This window comes from Nothobranchius furzeri, chromosome 7 (genome assembly GCF_043380555.1).
Source record: "Nothobranchius furzeri strain GRZ-AD chromosome 7, NfurGRZ-RIMD1, whole genome shotgun sequence".
NCBI lineage: Eukaryota > Metazoa > Chordata > Actinopteri > Cyprinodontiformes > Nothobranchiidae > Nothobranchius > Nothobranchius furzeri.
The window spans coordinates 24509286-24532245 of record NC_091747.1 but is presented as its reverse complement, the minus strand read 5'-3'; the positions used below and the strand labels follow the sequence as shown (position 1 = coordinate 24532245).

The window sequence follows — 22960 nt, the reverse complement described above, 5'->3', positions numbered from 1 at the left end:
ACAGAAATTTTGCCCTTCTGTCCTTCTGAGAGGCAAAGCTCTCGATGAGCTTTTTATTGAAGTCAGGAATGTTTGTAACAAGCTTTTTTTTCCATGGAGAGCATGGCAAGAGCATTCAGCCCATCCTGTGTCATGGTGTTCCTCAAGGAAAGTCTTAATCCTCTTTAAAGTAGAGAAGCACCTCTCTGATTCGGCTGTGGTCATGGGTGTGGTGACAAGAATCTTCAAAAGAGTGACAGTCTCTGTGAACGTGCTTTGAAGATTGTTCTCCATGAAAAACTGGAAGAGAGTCAGTGCACCAATGCAAGTCCTGAACTCATGGTTCTCATAGATGAGGGATAGCTCTGTTCTGAGCTTAGCTTTGTTCAGCATGGGGTAGGCCTCTACAGTGGTCGCCAGTGCTGCATCTGGGAACTGTGCTGTGTGTTGCACAAACAAGTCACTGTAGCAGAGTGGCAGCAACGAGGTGCAGTGTTAATTTTGACAGGAAATTTTAATTTTATTTTAGTCTTAGTCTTTTGGCTAAAAATTAATTTTAGTCTTAGTCCAATTTTAGTCATTGGATTTATTTTAGTTTTAGTCCCATTTTAGTCGACGAAAATAACAAGTAATTTTAGTCGATAAAAATAAGCAATTTTAGTCAACAAAATGCATATATTTTTTCTAATGAAGTAATTTCATACTTTTGTATAGAGCACGGAAAAACTAGTGTAATTTAATACACAGGGTCCAAACTCTTAACCACCACTGATCAGATATAGCACACACAGCTAAGAACATAGAATATTTGAATAAAAAAACACTTCACATGTTTAACACTTACGTGTTTAATAAAAAAACAAAAAGCACACTGGAAATTACAAAGGTGCTCTTTTTAGCAATCCTGTACATCTAATCCATGTAGCGATAGCCTCTTCTTTAATTTGTTGTTCTTTGGCATCACTCTTGTACTTTGTAGTACTTGTAAATGCGTCCTCAATGTTCTGGTTGGACATTTTTGCCTTTTTGGTAGCTGGCTGGCCACCATCAGCAATGGTTTTCTGCAACTGCAAAAAAATAAAAATACACAATTAAAACATTGACTTTCTAACAATGATTTACCTGTTGCTTTTTGAGATTTCATACATTATATATATATATATATATATATATATATATATATATATATATATATATATATATATACACACACACACACATAAACATCTGTGCGGGCTCGGGACTCGGATCATATTAGTGCAAACCAGACATTGTGAAAATTATAAACAGCCAACAGCATGCTTCACTTTACTGGTCTAGTCCTGGTTTAGAGCGCACGTACAGCCAGCGGCTGTGACCCAAAAAGTACCAGAACCGCTCACGGCGCATGCGCAATCATGCATCAACACTGCTCGCCCGCTATTTCCCTAATAACACACGTTATAGTCATGAAAATACAGTACTTCCGAATTTTTATCCCAACATGACAGTGTTGATAGTTTTATTTGCCTATATATTACTTTTCGGGTCGTCACGTGTACATCATTTAAGTGGATATACCTCGGAGAAAATGGCGAAGTGGCCATTCTGTAGATTCCTCTTCAGATTCGTTGTTCTTTCCTCGGAACGACAGTCCACACTCTCGGCATGTAGTTTTGGTAGCAATGTTATCATAAGAAAAATGACTCCACACATCTTCTCTTCTTTTTCGCCCAGCAGTTAACATTTTCCTCTACTCCTTCTTCTTATGCCGTCGATATATTCAGTGAGCTATGTTTAGCACACCGCGCATACCTGCCCCTTTATACTATTCAGGGTCTGTCTTCTCTCACGTCGTCCCGCACGTTCACGGCACGCCACGCCCCTTGTCTTCTACTACGTTCGCATCTCACAACAACACAATAGTCGCACCCCACCATAGAGCGCCATGTAGAAGAGCGTCATCGTAGATTTTCGTCTCGTCTTTCATTCGTTGACTAAAAGTTTCAATCAATTTAATTATCGTCTTCGTCTTTTTCCAAGCTTTTATTTTGAATTTTTGTTTCATTTTCGTCTGTAAATATATTTTCGTGACGAAAAAAAAGACGAAAATATTTTGTCAACAAAATTAACACTGACGAGGTGCTTGGTAAAAGAGAATCACTCTTTTGCATGGCTCAGGATGGTGTCACAAACCTGTCATATGATGGTGCATGTGGCACAGTGGTTAGCACTGTTGCCTCGCAGCACGAAGGTCGCAGGTTCGAAACTCAACTGCGGCCTTTCTGCGTGGAGTTCTCCCCATGCATGCGTGGGTTTCCTCCGGGTACTCCGGTTTCCCCCACAGATCACAACATGCCCTATAGGTTATACATTGAAAGTCGCTTTGGATAAAAGCGTCTGCTAAATAAATAAAAATGAACATGAACATATGATAAATAAAAAACAACAGATAAGTACATAGGAAACAATTTCATAGGAAATAATGTCATCAGTATCCTCTTACAAATGTCATATTTCCCAGTTTTTGGGACAATAAAACATTTCTGGTTCTCAAGGAGATGTTTTTACTTCAAATGTAAAAACATCTCATTGAGAATCAGAAATGTTTTATTGTCCCAAAAGCTGGGAAATTTGTTTGCTGCAGCAGAAGTGTAACAAGTAAAATGGAATCAGATTGATGTATGTACAAATTTACATGAAATACACATTTACATGATTAAATAGGTATAATAAGTATGTGTGTTGAAATGAGTTTTTACAGTTATTGCACATTAAACAATGTACATGGTATTAAACAAATGTCCCGGTTTGTGGGACAACCAAGGATTTCTGATTCTGATTGTCTTGCTCACAGAAATGTAATGTACAGCTTACCTCTGCACCCAGCTGCTGTTCTCCCTGTCCAAACGTCCTCCGTTTCTTTGTTGGCTGCTGCATTGATGCGCTGCATTCCTCAGTCAGAGAATGAATGGAGTCCCTAATGAGACACAAGTTCCACATCCACATTACTGTTTGTGAAACTAACATACTGGAGAATTTCATCACAATAATATTAAATAAACAAGTATGTACCTGATCTTTTGCATGCTGTTGGCACTGGCGTCCATGTTACATCTGCGTCACGACCAAAAACGTGCTGGAGTAGACTCTCCGAGTTCTACCGAACACCAACGAAAGCCTTTGGCGGTAGCTCTATCGCCCATCATGCTTCTGAAACAACGTCGACGCTGATTGGATACGTTCCCATTCCTACCGTTTGATTTTCTTGTCAGCAATTGGCTGGCTGGTTTCGTGCGGTTTGAGCAATTCAAAAACAGCCTACAGCCTTTCTGTCGCCTCCACCGCTGGCAGAGAGCTTCTCACCAATATAGATATATGATTTGTTTTTGTTACAAAACACACAATTAACTTAGAATATGTGATTATTGTTAACTTTATTTATTTATTTATTTAAATAAAAATTAAAAACACTGGGGAAAACTGGGAGGACGGCGCCCTATCACCCTCTACTGGCCAGCCGCCACTGAGCATTTCCATGGCTACACTGATAGGTAAGGAGGCCTAATTTGTATTTAATTCTATAGGGGATTGGTAACCAATGAAGAGATTTCAGTACAGGTGTGACGTGATCATACTTGTGACCCCTTATCACAATTCTGGCAGCACAGCTCTAGATGTGCTGAAATTTCTGCAGGCATCCACTAGAGATTCCAATGAGTAAAGAATTGCAGTAGTCTAGCCTAGATGAAACAAAGGCATGGATCAACTTCTCAGCATCTGCTTGGGTTAGAAACGAGCGAAGTCTTGCTATGTTTTTAAGATGGAAAAATTATACTTTAGAAAGGTGATGGACATGATTTTCAAGTGATAAGTGTTGGTCCAGTTTGATCCCGAGATTAGTGATAGATGTAGAAAATGTTATGTTACCACCTAATATGGTAATATTTTTGCTGTCTCCGTACTGTGTGCAGATCGAAAACCAGATTGGAAGGTTTCGTACACATGATGTCTCTGTAGATGTTCGTGAAGCTGAGATGCAACCACTTTTTCCAGAATTTTTGAAAGAAATTGTAAGTTTGAAATTGGTCTGTAGTTAACCAAATTTGTCTAAATGGATGGTGTGATCTGATGCTTATGGACCTTGACCTTGCAGTTGACCTATAAGCTCTTTGGAATTGTGTTGAGGATTTTGGGAACATGCTTTTAACAAAGCCACATTCCTGGGAGGTTGCTGACCTTCCTTTGGACCACATATGTCAGACACAAGGCCCGCGGGCCAGATGTAGCCCGCCACATCATTTTATGTGGCCCACGAGAGATTCTAGTGTCTTAAAACAAGTCTATGCTGCTTCAAAGCGCACATTGACTATAAACTACATTTCCCATAATGCATGGCGATTGTGTTCCCTGTGCAGTGACTCGCCACTAGGTCGCAGTGTATCCACTTTCATGTTTAATTAATGCAACAAGTGAAAATAATTGTCCACACATCATCCCAAAATGTCCAGGAAGAGAGAGATTGATGCAGAAGGAAGGTGTTTCAACAAATATGGAACATGTTGATGCTTGAAGGAGAAAAACCGGTATCTTTACAGTCATTAGCATCCATGCTACTAGCATCAGCGTCTGCAGTGTTACCTCCTCTGCCTCGGACAAGCTGAAAACACTCCTCTTACTCAGCACCACGTTTACTCAGCATTTAGCCAACTTTGAAGCCCAGAAATGGATTTTAACAGCTCAGTAATGTTTGCGGCTGACATAAAGCACACAGACCAACTTCCAGACCGAGATGATTTAACTCCAGTTTAGCAACACGCTTAAGTCACTATGACTTTGTGGCTGCTGCGGCTTTTATCCCCCTCCCCGACACAACTGCGTGGTCCAGATGCTCTCCATGTCCAGCAGCACAAACCTGTGTGAGCAACTGTTTCTCACTGATGAACTCCTTCCTCAGCTCAGAGCCCAACCCCACAGATGCAGGTCTGGCTGGAACAGGTGAGCATCACAGGAAATCAGAGTGGAGAAAACTGGGATTGAATCATTTTGGTTTTAATAACCTTTTCTGCTCCAAAGCATGAAAGTTAATAGGTGAGATATTACATTTACATTTAAGAGAATTACTATTTTTAATGTATGTTGTTTGCCTGTGAAAATAAATAAACCTACTTTAAAACAGGACAGATTACAGATAGAAGAATAGAATAGAAATAAAATAGAAAATCCCTTAATTGTCCCTCAGTGGGGAAAGCTTGGTGTCCGTGCAGCAATAACATTCATTACAGGACCAACAAAGGAGAGTAAAAAATAAAGAATAAACATGAAAACATAAAATAGAAACACTTAAAAGATTCAAAACATAAGAAGAAATGCTGAGTATATGCAGATTTTAAGGAATACATTTTTTAAAAATTGAGACATAAGTAACGAATACCACTGACGTGTGCTTTATTTAAAAGCAACTTGCTCGTGTGTAATTTGGTTCAGTCATGTAGCCTGTAGCTTCTTGGCTTTGGTCTTCTGGAATGCAGCTGTTTGGAGGTCCTCTGAGACATGCTCTCAGCTTTGTGGTGCATGTTCAGTATAGTACACACCCTGATATCAGACAGCACTGTGACTACCTTTCAGCCTTTAAACAGACTAACTGATCATTAGATGATTAGACCAGCTAGATGTAAGGGGCGAGACAACCTTGACTCCCACCTGCTGGAGCTCTGGGGACAATAAGGCACCATCCAGTTTGATGGATAATACAACTTGAGGTCATTACTAGAAAAACACGACACTTCCCTTCCTGTTTCTAGCTGTGTTAAGTTGGTCTGAGACATAAAATAAAATAAGGAAGCGTGTCTCAGAAAATGACAGCTTGTTTGGTGAAAGGTTTGAATTTACTGAGCATCAAATTCAATTGAAAATAAATAAAAACTTCAAAGACCCACAACAGCTCAGCTTGACAAACCGAAGTCAGCATGCAAAGAAAAAGTGAGAAATTTGCCCGCTGACCTCCAGGAGGAATGAATTACCGAGGCTCAGGGTGGAGATCAGATGACAAAAATCCAGCTTCGGCTCGGGTCCGGTTCAAAAGTACACCAGAGGTCTGCAGTGAGTTAAAATCAAAGGCAGCTGAGCGCCTGATGAGGTGATGTGACGTTTTTGTTCTGTTGAGCTGGATCACATGATCGTGTTCTGTAGAGGAACATGCACCAAGTTCTAATCAGCACAACCGTTCCTGTGGTTTCAGTGGTTTAATCCCAACTGGCACATGTGGTCTGAACCACCATGAGAACATGAGACATGGAGGAAAGTATCAAATACACAGAATCATTATTGATGCATTTCATCTAAATGGACCGAAGATAGAACCACCAAAGGAACGTTCTTGTGCTTCCAGCAGGGTCCCTTAACCTAAAACTAAGAGTCTCTTCATTTCCTGAAGTGGCGATCACATCTGGACACACGAGCTGAGGAATCTGTCTCAATCTGGAGCCAATCACAGGAAAAAGCTCCAGAGTCTGAAAAGGTTCAGGACACTGAAGTGCAGTAAGAACTTTACTGCTGGTTCTTATCTTCGGCTTTTCATAAAAAGTCCTTCAGAAGACAAACGTGACAAAAGTCTAAATGTAAAAGTGATCCATCCTACTTTCACATGTGCTTAAGTCTTTTAATCCGGGATGAGTTACATCTACATTCTGTAATTTGTGGGTCTTCATAGTTTATTTGAATTTATTAATTTTCCAAGTCAGAACAGATTGTCTTCATCAGATGTGTCTTCTCAAACCCTTTAAAACCCCTGGAGAACATTTCAGAGGATCACACTGTTCTTTAACCTTTGGCCTCTTCAAGATTTAAGGTGCATTTTTTTGTTAAAGTTCTGTAAATGCAGCAGATGACAGGGTTACTATTGCTGTTGGTGTAATAAATCTCCAGTGCTGGGGGGAGGAGCTTCAGCGATGCCGCTCATCATTAGCAGCGATGAACTCCACTTTAACTGATTCAGCTTCATGGTGAGAAATTCTAATTATTGTTCTGTTGTGAGTTTTCTGTATTTCTACCTTATTCTTATCTAGACGCATACAGGTAATAAACAGTTGCATCTGTCTTATTGTAACACAAAGAGCTGCATATTTGAACTCCCCCCCTACACACACACACACACACACACACACACACACACACACACACACACACACACACACACATCAAGCATCAGAGGGATAAAAAAAAACTTCTAAATGCTGTGAGCTTCACTTCTGTTATAGATGCCAAAATTCTGCAAGATGCACCAGATGTGCAGTGATATGTTTGTGTGTGTGTGTGTGTGTGTGTGTGTGTGTGTGTGTGTGTGTGTGTGTGTGTGTGTGTGTGTGTGTGTGTGTGTGTGTGTGTGTGTGTGTGTGTGAGTGTGTGTGTGTGTGTGTGTGTGTGTGTGTGTGTGTGTGTGTGTGTGTGCATTCAGGTGTTGCAGTAAAGTGTTCACAGATGACACTGGGAGTCTGTGGGAAGAGAACATGCTGATCTTCTCTTATTGTGGAAACAGAAACTTAACTCTGATGCATTTCTGCACAAGCTGCTGTTTTCTGCCCTGCATGTGTTTCAGTTTGTCTGCATGCAAAACGGCTTCAGCGGGTGATTTATAGCTGTGACTCGTTTTAATCCACACGGGGAAAACGACAGCGTGTTAGACTTATGGTTGGTGATTTAGATCAGCTCCCGTTGGGGTTGATTATTCTGGAATATTTGAATGTTTAGCTGAAGCTGATTATTTTCTTACAGCTAATATTTGACAATTTATTAAAAAGAAGAAAAAGACTTGATTTGTGTTTCCAAACAGGCCAAGACCTGAGGGAAACTAACACCTGGGTCTCACGATGAGGGAATCATGACAAAGTTCGACCCAACCCTCCCCTCAAGCTTAAGGATGCAGCTGATACACGATAACTAAAGATAATCTTATCAGATATTCCTGCCGTGTGTGAGAGCATCCTAGTCAAACACATATTAATTGCGTTGGATTGTCTTGGTCTGGTTTTGAGGACTAACAAACACGCTGCCTGTCGGATGTGACGTGTAGCCAATCAGAAAGGAAGATGATGGCAGAGGACAGCACACTCTCCGTCCACCATGTTTGTTTACTCCAAAGTCACGTTTGATCTCTTTGGTTATGTGAGATTTCTCATCTAAATGGGTAAATGTTGGTGTGTAGAACCTGCTTTTGTGTGGTTGGTTCTGGTTCTGGTTTTTGTTCTGTTAGGGTTGGGTGTAAATGTACCAAATGACCCACGCTCGTGCATCTTATAATGTGTGTTAGTTTAGTCCAGAAAGTGTTTCTGTGTGGTTGTTAAGAGACAAATCTGAACGCACAGATGTCTCTGCAGAGATGACCTCTGACCCTAAACTTGTGTCTTGTTTCCTCCCGTTTGGAGGCAGAAGCTTGTGGCCTCAAAGCTTTCTTCCTTCTTTCCTGTCTCATTATCTTTGTCTTCAAAGTTCAGAGTTTCCACTTCTGCGTACACGACAGATAAACACAGAACACGCGACCCTTACAAACGTAGGTGGAATGTCTCATTTAGCTGTTTGGGCTCAGTGGGAGGTTTCCACCTCCTGCTGCTTCAGCATCACGCTGGCTTTTGTGAGACAAACAACTGCAACCAAGCCTGCTTGGTCGTCCTATCAAATATAAATACTGTCCCCATATGATGTAAAATACTTCTCAAACTAAGGTTTTTCCTTACTACCTCTGGTTCAATTAGAAATGGAAGGATTTAGGAAAACAAAAGCTAACTGGGAAGCAGAGAAGTCCTGCTGGCCAAAAATGCAAGAAACAAAACCAAAGCAGAAGTGTTTTAGGCCAACGTGGTGTTGTAAAATGAAAATGTGCTGCACACATGAGGAGCACAGCTGCAGACCATCCATTAGCAATCCCATTTCCTTTGATTTCCCTTCACTCTTCCCCAGGATTAAACACGGACTTTTCTGAAATGACACCAAGCTGTTCGGATGATCTGCTCTGACGTGGCCTCTTAGGTCCAGACCTGCACCCCCACCAGCTTCCAGACATTCATGACACATCAAAACAGTGCCTGAATAAAAACCTGAGTGAAGATCACATAAAACAGCTGAGTGAGGCACTAAAACACCAAATACTCAAACATGGGGTTGATCGTTTCTATTTAAAGTTAAGAAACGACTCACTGAGTGTAAGTGGACTCAGATCATTCTTACAGATATTGTCAGACTTTGAATGATAACATCAAAGATCAGGCAGCGGGGTGTTGTTTCCGCCTGCGGTTGAGCGGAGGCCAACCCAAACAATCTGATGTCATCAGAAAGGTTTTCATTAAAACTCAGACTCAGAGAAGTCAGGAGTGTGAAATTAAATAAGCTGCAACAAGAGAGAAAATAACAGGTCTTTATGATGCTGAACGTCCTCCATCATTACGGCTAATCACAGCCATTTTAACGATGCAGGAGAGAAGGTCAGAGGTTAAACTACAGCTGACTCAGATCGCTTTCACTCTGATTTTATGCACATAAAGTCCTGTCTCAGGAGGATTCATGAGTCATCTCCATCCCAACATCATTACTCTTATTTCTCATTAAAATGTGTTCACATGTTTCCACAGTTTTTCTTTTTATAAGCCACTTTGGGGAAATTGTGCTCAGTCACATGATGAACACATATTTCCATTCCCAGTTTGGGTTTGGAAAGTCGCTCCCAAATTCTCCTGACTGAGCTGCTGTTTCTGGCCCTCTCCGCAACTGGAGGTCAGTAGATTTGGGAACGTGCAACAGGAGGTCTGTAGTTTTGGGAACGTGCAGCAGGACATCAGTAGCTTTGGGAACGTGCAGCAGGAGGTCAGTAGAAACGTTCTGTGCACATCTGCTCTGTAAAAAGTGTCTCGTTTCACCCAAAAAGAGGCAGAAACTGGATTTCTTTCCGAGGTTTAACTGCCTCTTGTGCATCACATCTCCCACTGGTACTGCCAAGCTCAGCCACACAGAACACTGCCCCCCATCCCCACCCCCCAACCCCAACCCTGGCTGCTTCTCTGACTCACCAATGTGCCTGAACAATGCTCACCATTGAAGTCTCAATGGGTGTCTTTAACTGACAGCTGAAACCGATTAATGCAGAAGCCAGCAGCCATGGCAACACCACAAAAGCTCACATATTCTGTACAGAAATGCATTGTATAACAGTACTGAGATGGAAAAATGTTGCAGTTTAAGGCTGAAGGAAAAGAAACCAAAGGCAAGAATCAGGCGGGAGGAGAGCGGGTCATAAAGACAAAATGTATTTTATTAATAAGAATGAAGAGTCCCAAATAAAACTAGCTCAAAGTTTGTCCAAATGATACAAATGAGTTCCTGAAGCCGAAAAACAGGAAAACCATCCACTCGTAAACAAATACTAGTCAGAGGAACTCCCCCTGCTGGCTGGTTCCAGTACTTGGCCTAGGCCCCGTCCCTCCATGTAAACAAATAGAATATTTTCTTAATTAAAATAAAAACAACAAAACTCTAATTCAACCTTTTATACACAGAAATTATTTAAAATAATAACATTAAGAAAATTTGATTCAAATCAAAGTGGATTAATTGTTCAGGTAAGCAGAGATTAAATTGTCTCAGATTAAAAGTTAATTCAAAACAACATTGCAGATTGCATTATCCGTTTATTTTAAAGGTCCTGTGTTAGTTAATGTTAATATTTTACCAGTTAACCTTGTTCGCACATCTGAGTCACATTTCTGTTGTCAAAAGTGCAAAAGATCAAGTTGAGTTCTCACTTTTGTTGTTTTCCTCTTTAATTGGACTAGACAACGAGTCACATCCTCAGGCTCCGGCGTACAGCTAAGACAGAATGAATTTGTGTTAGATATGAGCTTCTGGCGTTAGCGTTAGCATGCTTTGTGCTGCTGTTGCCGCGGAGCATCGTGGTCTCGCTCTTCTACCGGTCCAGTTCAGTTTGACTCCATTTACAGAAGGAAAAAGTGAAACATTCAAATTAACAAAGGAGCCAGATTTTCTAAATAAAACAAGAAGTCACACCGTGAAAAATAAACAGAAGCTTCACCAAAAGAGTTTTCGTAATTAAACTAAATCTAACTAGATCAATAAAATTTGGAAAACTAAATTTAGAACCCAAAACTATCCCGACTGTCCCTGAAGTCTTCTGATGTCCTCAGAAAGCTGTTAGCAGTTAAAGATGACTCATCGAACAGTCGCCTTTCCTCCTCCACACACAACTGGTGTTTACCTTGACAAGTTATAATTTCCATGATTCGGATAAATGAGTCTGCATGTTTGACATCTGCAAATAATCTTTCATCCTTCAAGCTCACAGTTCTGCTCTTTCTTCTCCGTGCAGCGCTAACTGTTTCACATCAGCGAGGCAGGAAACGGGTTAACAAGACACGAGCGACGACAAGTCTGACATTATGCAACCCTGTCACATGACACGAGCTAAACGAAGGTAGATTCGGTCAAAGTGAAAGGTTGTAGGGATAGAGCAGCAGCAGCACAAAGAGCTTCTGGACTGTTGTGATGCTGCTGCAGCGCTGCAGAGCACATCCAGCAAACATCCGAGGCTTTAGGCTGTGCTGCTGTAGGTGCTGCAGGGGCGGCCCTGAGAACTCGGGCCTGAAGAATCCGGAGTTCTGGTTGGTCTGTAATTAACCGCCACTTTGAGCCGGTGTTTGGACCGAAGCCTGAGGGTCGGGAAACAGGATCTCACTGGTAGAACTTTGGCTTCTTACCTGGATTAACTGTGAACAGTTTTACTAAGCAACCATGGATCAGATTCCATTGGTCCTCCATCAGGTTCTCGTGGAAACCTGTTCGGCTCATTCTAGACCACTTTACTAAAGTAACAGGAGTGCTAAGGATGTCCTGATCCGATCTGAAGGATTGGACCAGGGTTCTGATAAAAGCACGTTTTAATAACCAGACATACGGCAACACTGTGGTTTCACTTCAGCTGGGCTATCACACCAGGAAAGGCCCACTGGGGGGCGGGCTTAACGCTATCAACAACCAATGGAAATGTTCCAGACGCCATGTTTAAAACGTCCAAGCTTCATTTTTATTCTAGATGATTAAATCCTTAAGTCAGATTATCAGGAGCTACACAAGCTGATTGGTTCTGATCCGCCAGCAGTTTGTGTTTTAATCACCATTCAGATCGTTAAAGCGGGTCAGAACACCAGGTAGGCGGGTCAGAACACGGTGTTCTCTTAACCCGCCAGTGTTTTTGGATCCTGAGTCTGGAGATCATTAATCAACCTTCATGAGCTCTGATTTTATATGGTGATGTCATCAACACTCAACAGCTAAACACAGCAACGCCAAACGTCTGAGTCCCACATAAGAAGTTCTATTTGTAGGCCCGTCAGCTGGTCCAAACAAAGTTTCACATCAGAACTTCATCTGGGACCAGAGGTGCCCGGCCAGCTGAGGGGAGGAGACTTTCCTTCCTGAAGCTGCCAGAGCTTTAAAACAGGGGATTCCCATAAAGCTGCTGGAGCTGAAGAACCCACTAGAACTCAGAACAAAGTTCTGAATCCAACGGACCACTCCCCCCCCCCGGGCCCAAAGCCTTTCTTCTCTCTGACATCAGATTCAAGAACCGGGTAATAACTCAGAAATAACATTTGTTAAAGATGAGAAGCACGTTTGCTGCGCTTATGAACCTCCGATCCTGATGGGTCGCACAGACCAACACCTGGTTCAGTACCTCACCAGGAGTCACACATGAACATCTGGAGAGAAGGAACGCTGCGTGGGCGGGTCACGGTGGAGTCACTCTGATGTTTATCTCAGGCTGTCAGAAACAAAGAGGTGAAGCTAAATAAAAGCTGCAGAAATGTTCACTTTTAACCACTTTTCCAACTTTTACAACCAAACCGAACGGCTGAGGTGATTAACCGGCTCGTGAACAGGTGAGTGTGAGCAGAGCAACAACATCAGCTGGAAGCAGGAGTGGACACCAGTGCTGGATCCCTGTGATGGACTGAATACCTGTCCAGAGGAGTCTCCTGCTTCTCTCTCGGTGACTGCTGGAGCCTGACAGCCTGTGCCTGAGAGCCTGGATGAGGCGGTTGAAAAAACAAACAAATTAACAAATAAAAACCAGTCCTGTTCCGTGTGCCCAGTCCCATGTAGGAGTATCGGTTATTTCTTAGTTACTCCCCAGTGTATGTCGTGTCCTGTGTAATAGTTTGACGTTCCTCCCTGTGTGTCCACGACCTTTGACCCCTCTTAAGTTCTTGTCTCCCAGCGGATGCTCTCCCAGTGTCCGGGTCTGTGTACCTGTGTCTTTCTTCCTGTCATGTTGATCCCAGTGTGGTTGTTTAGTCTGCAGCCTCGTTCTGCTCGGTTTGGTTTTCTCCCAGCGTCGGCGTTCCCCTCAGCTTCCTGTTAACCAGACACACCTGATCCGTTTCATCACACCTGTTCCTTGTCTCTCACCTCTCCCCTCTGTGTGTTTGTTCTCCTGTTCAGTCACTCCTCACCTGTCGGTTCCTGATGGCCCTGCTCCCCTGGAGGTCGCCTCCGTTTGGTGAGGTACCTGGCTGTGTCTCGGCTCGGTCTACCACCTGGGTTTAGATCCTCGTTTTTTCCCTCATTGATCCAGAACTATGAATTGTTACTAAACATTTGTTCTGGTCCATGTTTCCGTCTCAGGTTAGGGTCGTGAGCTGTGATCGTGCATGTGACCCGGTCCGTCGGGTACTGGCTCCAGGTTGTTTGCGTTGGGTGGAAACCAGGATGGATTATTAATCTGCACAAACAGACCAGTAAGCAGCTGGATGCTTGTTAACAGTTTGTTGGCGTTTGGACGTATTTTTACACCTCTTTGAGCCGAGTTTGGAGAATCAGATGGATGCTGGATTAAATTAAAGTGCCCGGTTGATCCCACTAGAACATAGATCAGATGGTTCTGGTGCAGCGGTCAGGTGTTTTTTTTTGGGGGGGGGGTCTGAGTATCGTGTATATTTTGTTTTGTGGTTTTTTATTTGAAGAAGAGGCAAACCCAGATGATGTTTTGGGAGTTTGTTAACATTTAATCTTTATGGTTTTCAGATCTCTGTGACCTTCTGGACTTGTTTTGATGTTTCTGACATGACAGCTTCAGGACGTTGCATCCGTCTTGCGGACGAGGTCAGGTGGACTGACCTTTTGATGCTAGGAGCAGTAGCGGTTTTAGGCACGGGCAGACAGGGCAGTTGCCCGGGGCGGCATTTTTTCATGACACAAAAGGGGCGCACAAGCGCGGAGTAAAAAAAAAAAAAAAAACAGGAAATCTGCGCCGCACCGAGGTTTTCTATTATCTGTCATATGACAGTGTCTGGATTGGAAACAGCAAGTTGGCGCCCCCTGCAGCTGCAGGCGCTGAACGTTCACGTGCTCCGTGTGTCTATGAAGAACAGGAAGGGGAGGGGTGCGGCGGGGGAATTCACCTCTGCGTCTTTCCCAAATAAATGAGCGGGTAGGGGCTGAATCAACTGTATTAAGATGGCTAAAGTCAATCACATCTTAACGTTCTTCCATATTTCATTCATAATATCATAAACACAGGCCTATCATTCTTTCAGGTTTCTCTGAATTGTGTGAAATGGCCGAATAAAAAAAGGAAAAACAAAATGATTTTGTGGTCACCCCCCCATCAAGGTCAAATTGTTTAGTCCTGACTAAAGGAAACTTATTGAGTCAAGAGCCAAACAGAAGAGATGAACATAAAAAAGCTAAAACCACCAGGTGCCCCATTCAGGGGGAAAAAAGAAAAAAGAGGAGAAAGATAAAGGTATGTAGCTCTCATGATGCATGTTTTCAATTATTTGAACCAGTTAACTGGGATTTTAACGGTTAAATGCGGTCAACTAATTGCTAACAGAGCTAATAGGGCTGAAATATTGAAACAAATATTCAAATGGTTTGAAAAAAGTCCTTGAATCGTTTTTTACTGATTCAAACTAGGATTTGTTAAATGCTCTCTGCAGCCCGTGGCCTGCCTGAACAACAACAAACACATGTTGATCATGTTCACATAATAATAAATAAAACAATTCTACAAGCTGAAGAAAACACCCCAGTCACCACTAACTATCCTGTTTATTTATTGCAGATGGCTGCACTGATTATTTTTTACATGATTTGTTCTGTAAAAGTTGGCATTTTTGGTAATCTACAGTTTTTTATGTCAGTTTAAATTACAATTTCAGAGGCAATTCTAAAATATTATGGATCATGATAAAGATCTATTGGAGATCTACCCCAACTTTTGGACTGCTCTGCCAGTCACTGTGGCTCAAGCTGAGAGGAGCTTTTCAAAACTTGATCAAGTCATACCTGAGGTCACCTATGTTTCAGGGGCGGCTCACTAACCTGGCTCTGATTAGTATCAATCACTCAGTAGGGGAGCAGATTTCATGTGATGACATTATTGATGATGTTGCATCAAGGTTAGGTTTTAATTTTAGTTTGTGTTTTCTGTTCTAAGTGCAATGCTGTAGTGATTATCTTTAGTTTGTTATGTGTGAAATATTTTTGCTATTTAGAATATTTATTATCTATTATGTTCATATATTCTTAATATTTAGTTATTGTTTGTTTTTGTATAGTTGATTCTATATATTTTGATACAGTATATAATGTATAGTGATTTACATTCTGACAACTTCATAGTAATTAATGTAAATATGTGCAACTTAGAAAAATTAATGTTCAATAGTTGTTCTAATAAAACATGCCTGTTTGTAGAAAACATGCGTGTGTTCATGCAGGTGGGGTGGTGGTGGTGGTGGTGGGGGGGGGGGGGGGGCGCTCAAAGGGGGCCTCGCCCGGGGAGTAATTCGATGTAGAACCGCCACTGGCTAGGAGGAGGGGGAGGGAGGGGAGGAGGCAGGCTTTCTTCTCCTGGTTAACTAGACATGTGATTAGCTGTGCCGTCTGCTGCTGATCCTGCAGCCATTCTGCTCTGCTTCAGAGGAGAAAGCGCCTCCAGCCTGAAGGTAAGAATTGATTCGCTGCTACCTTCTGTGTCTGATTTGATCTGAAATCTTCAGCTGGGAGTCTGCACCTGATCAGGTCCAGCCAAAGACGTAAAAATGCTTTTATTAGCAGTGAAGCTGAGTTTAAAATATGAATTTTATTAACTAAAGCAAGATTTTATAATGAATTCATAAATGAAGTCTTCTTGGGTGTTTTGTTTGTTCTCCAGCTCAGACAGAGCAGCTCACACCCTCTAAACACACACTTTGCAGGTGTGTGTGTGTTTGTGTGTGTGCACGTGCGCACCTGCACGTGTGTGTGTGTTTCCTCACACTTCGGGTTGTTTTTAGCTTAAAAGCTCGGCTGCAGAAGCAAAAATGAGGCTAGGAAACAGAATAATTGGGCTCTTCCGGGTTGTTTTTACTCGTGTGGAAAACAGAACCATTAAGTGATGAGCCTGATCATTCCTCTGCTCGTCCTGAGAGGTATTACCTCATGTTTCAGGCACAGGAAGCTGGATCACATGAAACATTTGTGTTGACGTTTAACTGAATCCTCCATGTGATGGTCGAGCTGTGCCAAACCCTCTGACATCACAGATCCAATCAGAAGTGGGCCAGTGCGGTCCAAGTCCCCGCATGGCTCCAGGACGGATGTCATTATCACTGTCATCTGATTTGCTGTGATGAAAATACAAAAATTATTTATTAAACTCTGAATAAAACATTACATCCAAACGGTAGAAAAGAGATTATTTCATGAGGCAGCGTTAATATTTAGTTTGTACTGCAGGAACCTCCCAGTGCAACACGTTACAGGTGTGGCCGAGGTGGGAAATCTGGAGATAAAACAGGAATTAATAAATGATTCTTACAGTAAACCGACTCAGAGCTGCTCTGAAGTTACACATTATCAGTCACATTTTTGCTGTTAAGTTAAGCTTAAACAGGAAGTGACTCGACTTCAACAGATTAACAATGTCCACAGCTTTCGTGGTGGGTGGAAGTTTCTTTACCCGCATGAAAGAATCACACGCGGAGATCAGGGTAAGAAAAAAATACAAAATGCTTATTTAAAAAGGAAACTAATGTCAGCTAAGGGCGCTGATCCAAACAGGACAGGGTGGACTTGGATTCTAAAAAGAACAGAAGAATAAACGGGGTGAACACAGGAAACTGAGAACCAGGAAAAATAAACTATATGATGAAGATGGAGTAGTCTTACGGTACTGAGGTGGAGTATGGAATGAAGGGGAATGTCCGGTAGTGAAGAGTAGCTGGTGGTTGCAGATGATTCAGTACAGGTGGGCGGTAGAGAGCGGACGGCCAGGGGAGCTGAGTGACGCTGGAGGTGACAACACACTTCAGGCAGGAGAGAACAGGGGCGAGGATCCAGGACAGGTACTGGGGCAGACAAGGAAGGCAGAATGAGCACAAGTCTAAAACACAACTTCAGAATGACAGGACAGGACAGGACAGGACGTGGCTAGAGGTACCCAACGATAGAGTATCAACCGGCGCTGAAGTGTGGCAACACCGCTCCTTAGATCCCCTGGCCCTGCTGATGGAATCAGCTGCAGCTGCGACTCTCCGACACGCCCACCTGCAAAACACTTAGGAGGAACAAGAGCCAGCAGAGAAAATAAGCAGAACCATGACAATAGCTGTCCATAAAACCCAAAAGATGAGAGAAGGAGAAGGTCCAGTTTGATTACACCTGTTTGTCTCAGGATGCTCGGAGCTGCAGGGACCAAGCTGGATCTGTCCAAACTCACGGACGAGGAGGCCAAACATGTGTGGGACGTCATCCAGAGAGACTTTGACCTGAGAAAGAAGGAGGAGGACAGACTGGGGTGAGTTACCGAGACAACAGGAAACACAGGAGAGGCGTCTGAAAACATTCTCGAGGGTTCTCCGTGTGCAGAAAACTCGTGGTTAGAGTTTCTGCCTCAGTTTGCATCAAGTCCAGAATGTTCTGAGTCATCAGATTAATAATCTAAAAAAACAATTCAACTGCTTTTGTGAGGAAGAATTCAACAGATCCAGGGAAGTCCACCAAGATGATCCAGGTGTGGGATCTCAGTTTCACCAGAGCAGGTGAGGAGATGATCAGTGGTCTAGTGTCAAAAAGGGCAGAAAAGAAGCCATTTATCTCAAACCATCAGGGACAGACTGGTGTCTGCTGAAGGTCCTGGCCCAGAACTGGACCACTAAAGAAGGGAGGAAAAGAATGTTCTCTGCTTTCTTGCTACATCATCTGGAGATGAACAGGTGAGCGCTCCCATCACTCCTATGTCTTCTCCAGCAAGATGGAGCACCAGGCCAGAAAGACGAAGTGAGAATTAGGTGGATCAGAAACCAAGCATCGTGTTGGGTCCAGTTCCAGAAACCTCCACAGACGTTTGGTGCTTCTACTCATCATCAGATCCTCCGGTTGGATTCTCTCTCTGTGTGGTTTCCTCGGTGTTCCAGATGTACTTCTGCTGTTTAACCAGAACAAGCAGAACCCAGGAGACACGTTTCTCCTTCATCACATCAGAAACAGGAAGCAAACAAATCCGTTTCCTCCTGATGTTTGATGACGGAACATTCTGGAGCTGTGAGCAGTGCTTAGAAACCTGTCACAGATGAGTCTGTTTCTCCTGAGCTGCAGCTCGTCCGGCAGCAGAGCTGGGTTAGGGTTACCAACCCTAACCCTAACCAGAAGCAGGTTTTCCTGTTTTGGAGTTGGTGAAAGTCCTTCTTGTCTCCAGTCTCTCTGTCCTAAAATAGTCATCGGTCCGATGGACGGAGCCAGAATCAAACACAACCGTCTCCTTGTTTCTGATTATTGCATTTCTTGCCAAACTTCTTCTTCAGCTCTTTGGTTTGTGTTGAAATGAGGCTTTGTGCTTCTCCAGCAGCTGTTTTCATCCAAAGCTTGTGAAACCTTTAAATAGGTTCAGCTCTTTATGCGGTTAAAAACTTCACTGCTGCAAAGCCAAATATGTTGGAGCACAATAGGATGAAACATTTGGCGGCGGTTTACGTTTGAGTTTGTTTGATTCTTTTGTTTTTTCTGCAGACGAACCGTTAGAAACACATTTAATAACATTATGAGATCCTGGATAAAAGAGCCATCAGACATTTTTAGAGCAGGATTTATGAACGTAGGCTCGAGCTGCTCGTTACAGGGTTAGGCTTTAACTTTCCAAGCTTGTTTATGTTTATTACCATAGATTATGGTAAAGTATGGTCAGGCAGCAGCGCCTACGTGAGACAATGATGTGGTTCAGGGACATCTCGGAGGCTTCGGTGGTTCTGAAACAGCTTTTAGCTCAGTTTTTGTTCTTCTAAAAGTAAATCATAAATCTATGATTGCACCTATGTTTTTATTTTACTGAAGCACCAGTACTTTTTCTTCTACCTGTGGCTGGATTTTCAGGATCGTTTTAAAGACATGAGCATGATTTATGGAAGATCTGGATGGTTTTTCAGCAGCTTTCTGTTTGTTAAATTAGGACAAATATCAGGAAAGTCCAACTGAAAAGTAAAGGTCCAGAAACAGAACCCTGAGGTCCTCCTACAGTGTTATTACTGTTTTCTGAAACATCATCAATAGTGGGAATGCTCAGTTATGAGATAATTTAGTAATAAACGCCTCAAAGATCCAATTCGATGATTTCTAAAAAATGTTTTAAATGAAGATGTCACGCTGACAAGCAGGAGGTCCGAACCCAAAATGCGGAACACCAGATCACTCAGACAGGAGCGGAGGTAAAGAAGTCAATCCTTTATTATTAAAGTGGAGGCTTAATCCAGCAGATAAAACACAAAAACAGAAGTTCAAAAACAGGAGCAAGGACTCAGGCAATAAACATGGGAGGACACAGAACAGCTCAGACATGTACAATGGTCCAACAAACACTGAAGGACAAGACATGGCTTATATACACAGAGAGGAGCAATTAGGGAAACAAGCAGCAGGTGTGTGAAGGCTGGAGGGAAAGCAGGTGCATACAATTATCCAAATGGGGAACAAAACCAGAGGAGGGCAGATAAACCTAAAACTATTAAACACGGATAACTAAACTTAGGGACTGAGGGCAAATATAAACAACCAATAACTAGAGGGGTGAGGGCTGAGGAGAATAATGGGACACAAGAGGAAAACCTGGAGTGGGAACTGGAGGGGCTGGGGAACAAAGGGACACAACATGACAGAAGAAGGATGTTTTAATAAAAAGGAAGTTAAAAGACAAACAAAACATCTTATCTTACAGTCAGAACAAGATCATAGAAAACATTTTGTTTTCTTATCACAACGACCTGTTGGAACAATATTCTTTCAAATCCACAAACAGATGTAGATTTTAGTAATAATTCTCCGATTCTGTGAGTATGTGTCATGTTTCAGCCCTCAGGTGTCATGTTCTGTGCCCCTTTGTTCCCCAGCCCCTCCAGTTCCCACTTCAGGTTCTCCTCTTGTGCCCCATTATTATCCCCAGCCCTCTGTAGACGTCCCTCATGTGTCTTTCTAATCATTCTCCATTCCTAGTCAATCTTATTTTAGTCCTCCTCATCCGTCTAGTTATTTGTTTATTTTTGGCCCTCAGTCTTTAGGTTTAGTTTTATCCTTGTGTTATAGGTTAAGGTTTGTCTGTCATCCTGCTTGTTTCTTTCCCCCTCAACTAGATTATTGTATGCACCTGCCTTCCCTCCAGATCTCACTACTCACACCTGTCACCTGTCTCCCTGATTGTTTCTCTCTGTGTACATAACCCTGTGTCCTGTCTGTGTCTTTCAGTGTCGTTGAATCATTGCATGTGTCAGTGTTGTTCTGTCTCTCTCCTGTTTCTCCTAGTCCGTGCTCAGTGAGCTTCTGTTTTGTTTTTTGAGCGTTCAGTGTGTTTTGGAGATTTATTCTTATTCTTGCATTTTTGGATTTGGCACCTCCTTTAAAATAAAAGATTATTTTTGCTGAAGACTTCTCCTGCCTTGAGTCATTCTTGGTTCTGCAATTTGGTTTCCACCTCCTCCATCCTGATCATGACATCAGGATTTTAACTCTAGCAGCAGCTGAAGTTCAGAAATCAGAGATGGATGTCTGCAGCAGAACCTTGTGAGGAACAATCAGAGACCAAAGTGAACATCTGATCAGACGCTGCTAAAGAGATGGAGAGGACGTCCCAGCGAGCCGATTCTACTGCCAAGGGACAGAGGACATCCCAACGAGCTGGATCTGCAGCTGAGGCTTCCAGGAGGCCGTTTTCTATGCCAGGAGCTGACAGAAGAACTGAATCCAGATTGTTTCGATCTTCACAAACAGCCAGAATCACAAAAATCAAAGAACACATTTAAACAAATGAAAGAAAATAAATCTGTGTAATTCATATAAACTTGGTTGATTTTCCTCGTTGAGAAGCGGATGGAGAGATGTGACAAGCCCTTACAGATGGCAGCAGTGATTGGATTCATCTCCATATTTGAATTTCATATCAGTTTGGAGGAGCAAAGCATTCCCTGCAGCACTCCAAGGCAGCCGGAGCTCTGAGAGGGAATCCTGCGGGAGCAGATTTCTGGGCTTTTATCCTTCAAAGAAGGACAGACTTTTAACTGATGACTTTTAAATCATTTTGTTTCTAAAGCGAGCTGCTAATGGCCAGCAGCTGCATCTGCAAAAGGTTAAGGAAAACTGGAATGGATCCCGTTTATCCCAGAGATCTGGGCTGTGATTCAAAAGGCTCCTAAAAAGGCCTTAATAAACAATAGCAAGCCTCTCATCCTTGCAGGAATTTTAAAGGTTTTTCTTTTTCCTGTCCAGACTGCACCCTCACTCTGACATTTGGGACTTGTTATCCGAGTTTTTCTCTCCACTAGTCAGCATCCCGGAGCGCTGAGGAGGGATGTTATGTTTCCAACAATCATCACAAATTTCCTTTAAAGTTTTCTGAATAAAACAGTTGAAGTAAAAGCTGCTAAATCATTTATAAGAAACCATGTAACAGCTGTAGAAGAAACAACGAGATCTCACGTGTAAAGCCTCTGCCTCTTTAAAGGAGCAGCATGTAAGTGAAATAATCACAAAACAATAATGAATACTGAGTCGGTCGTGGTGTGTTACAGAACAAAACACCCACACTTCCTCTAATACCAGAAGCCTGGTCTGGACAATTAAAAATTGTGCCCACATTTTTAAGTTGGCACACATTTCTTTCAACAATGCATCATTACTGATCCCCTGCTTCAGCCCTCCTCTCCTTGCACAACGGCCACAAACTGGTGTTCTTCTGCTGCTCTAAACATTAAAATACTTATCATTTTCTGTTCCTCAATTCTAATTACCTTCAATGGTGTCTGTTTGTGCAACCACCAGGTACAAAAACTAACTTGTTTTTATTTGACTATTTTTCGTTCCGTCTCCGTTCATTATCTTCCTGCATCTCCTCTCAATCCTAAAGAAAAACTGCTACCTGGGTTCATATTTTTCACCTCATGAGTTACCTTTGAACTGCAGTTCTAAAAGATCTACCGACCACAAAAATAGTGGAGTGCACGCTGCGTGCTGGCCGCACCGGTGAGGTGAAATCACCGGAGGACAAAACAGGTGATGCGCTTCTTTTTTTCTGCAGGTGCTATGAAGGAGCTAGTCTTTTGATTGAGGGTGTTATGAAGGAAGTGGTCATGCGTACCTATTGTTCTCTAAAACACCTTCAACACTAGCAGATACACATGCGTGCACAACACCTCAACAACACCTGAAACAATCATTAATATACATCATAAACATATGAACAATCTCTGACTTTTCCATGAAATCATAAACACATACAGCCACACAGAAAACCATCTATAGTGTAGCAAGGTTAGCTAACGTTAGTGTTAGCATTTCCAGCGGCAAAACCCTGGACTGCTGCAGCGGTTGAGGGTTGACTCTCTTCATCCAGATCCGTAGGTTTTTGTGGGTCTGAGATCACTTCCAAAGATTCATTCGTTTCTGACTGAACCCGTGGAAATGTGGGCAACAAAAA

General features: G+C 42.5%; 1 protein-coding gene across 16 annotated transcripts in view; it reads left to right on the top strand.

Moving 5' to 3' along the window:
* Positions 1-15854: 15854 nt before the first annotated feature.
* Positions 15855-22960, top strand: part of mlphb (melanophilin b) — a 46852-nt gene continuing 39746 nt past the window's right edge. For all 16 annotated transcript variants that reach the window (XM_054734542.2, XM_054734534.2, XM_054734541.2 and 13 more), the window contains exons 1-2: positions 15855-15971; positions 17681-17803. In XM_054734542.2, coding sequence (XP_054590517.2) covers positions 17682-17803 — 122 coding nt within the window. In that variant the 5' untranslated portion in view covers positions 15855-15971; position 17681. The remainder of the gene's footprint in view (positions 15972-17680; positions 17804-22960) is intronic.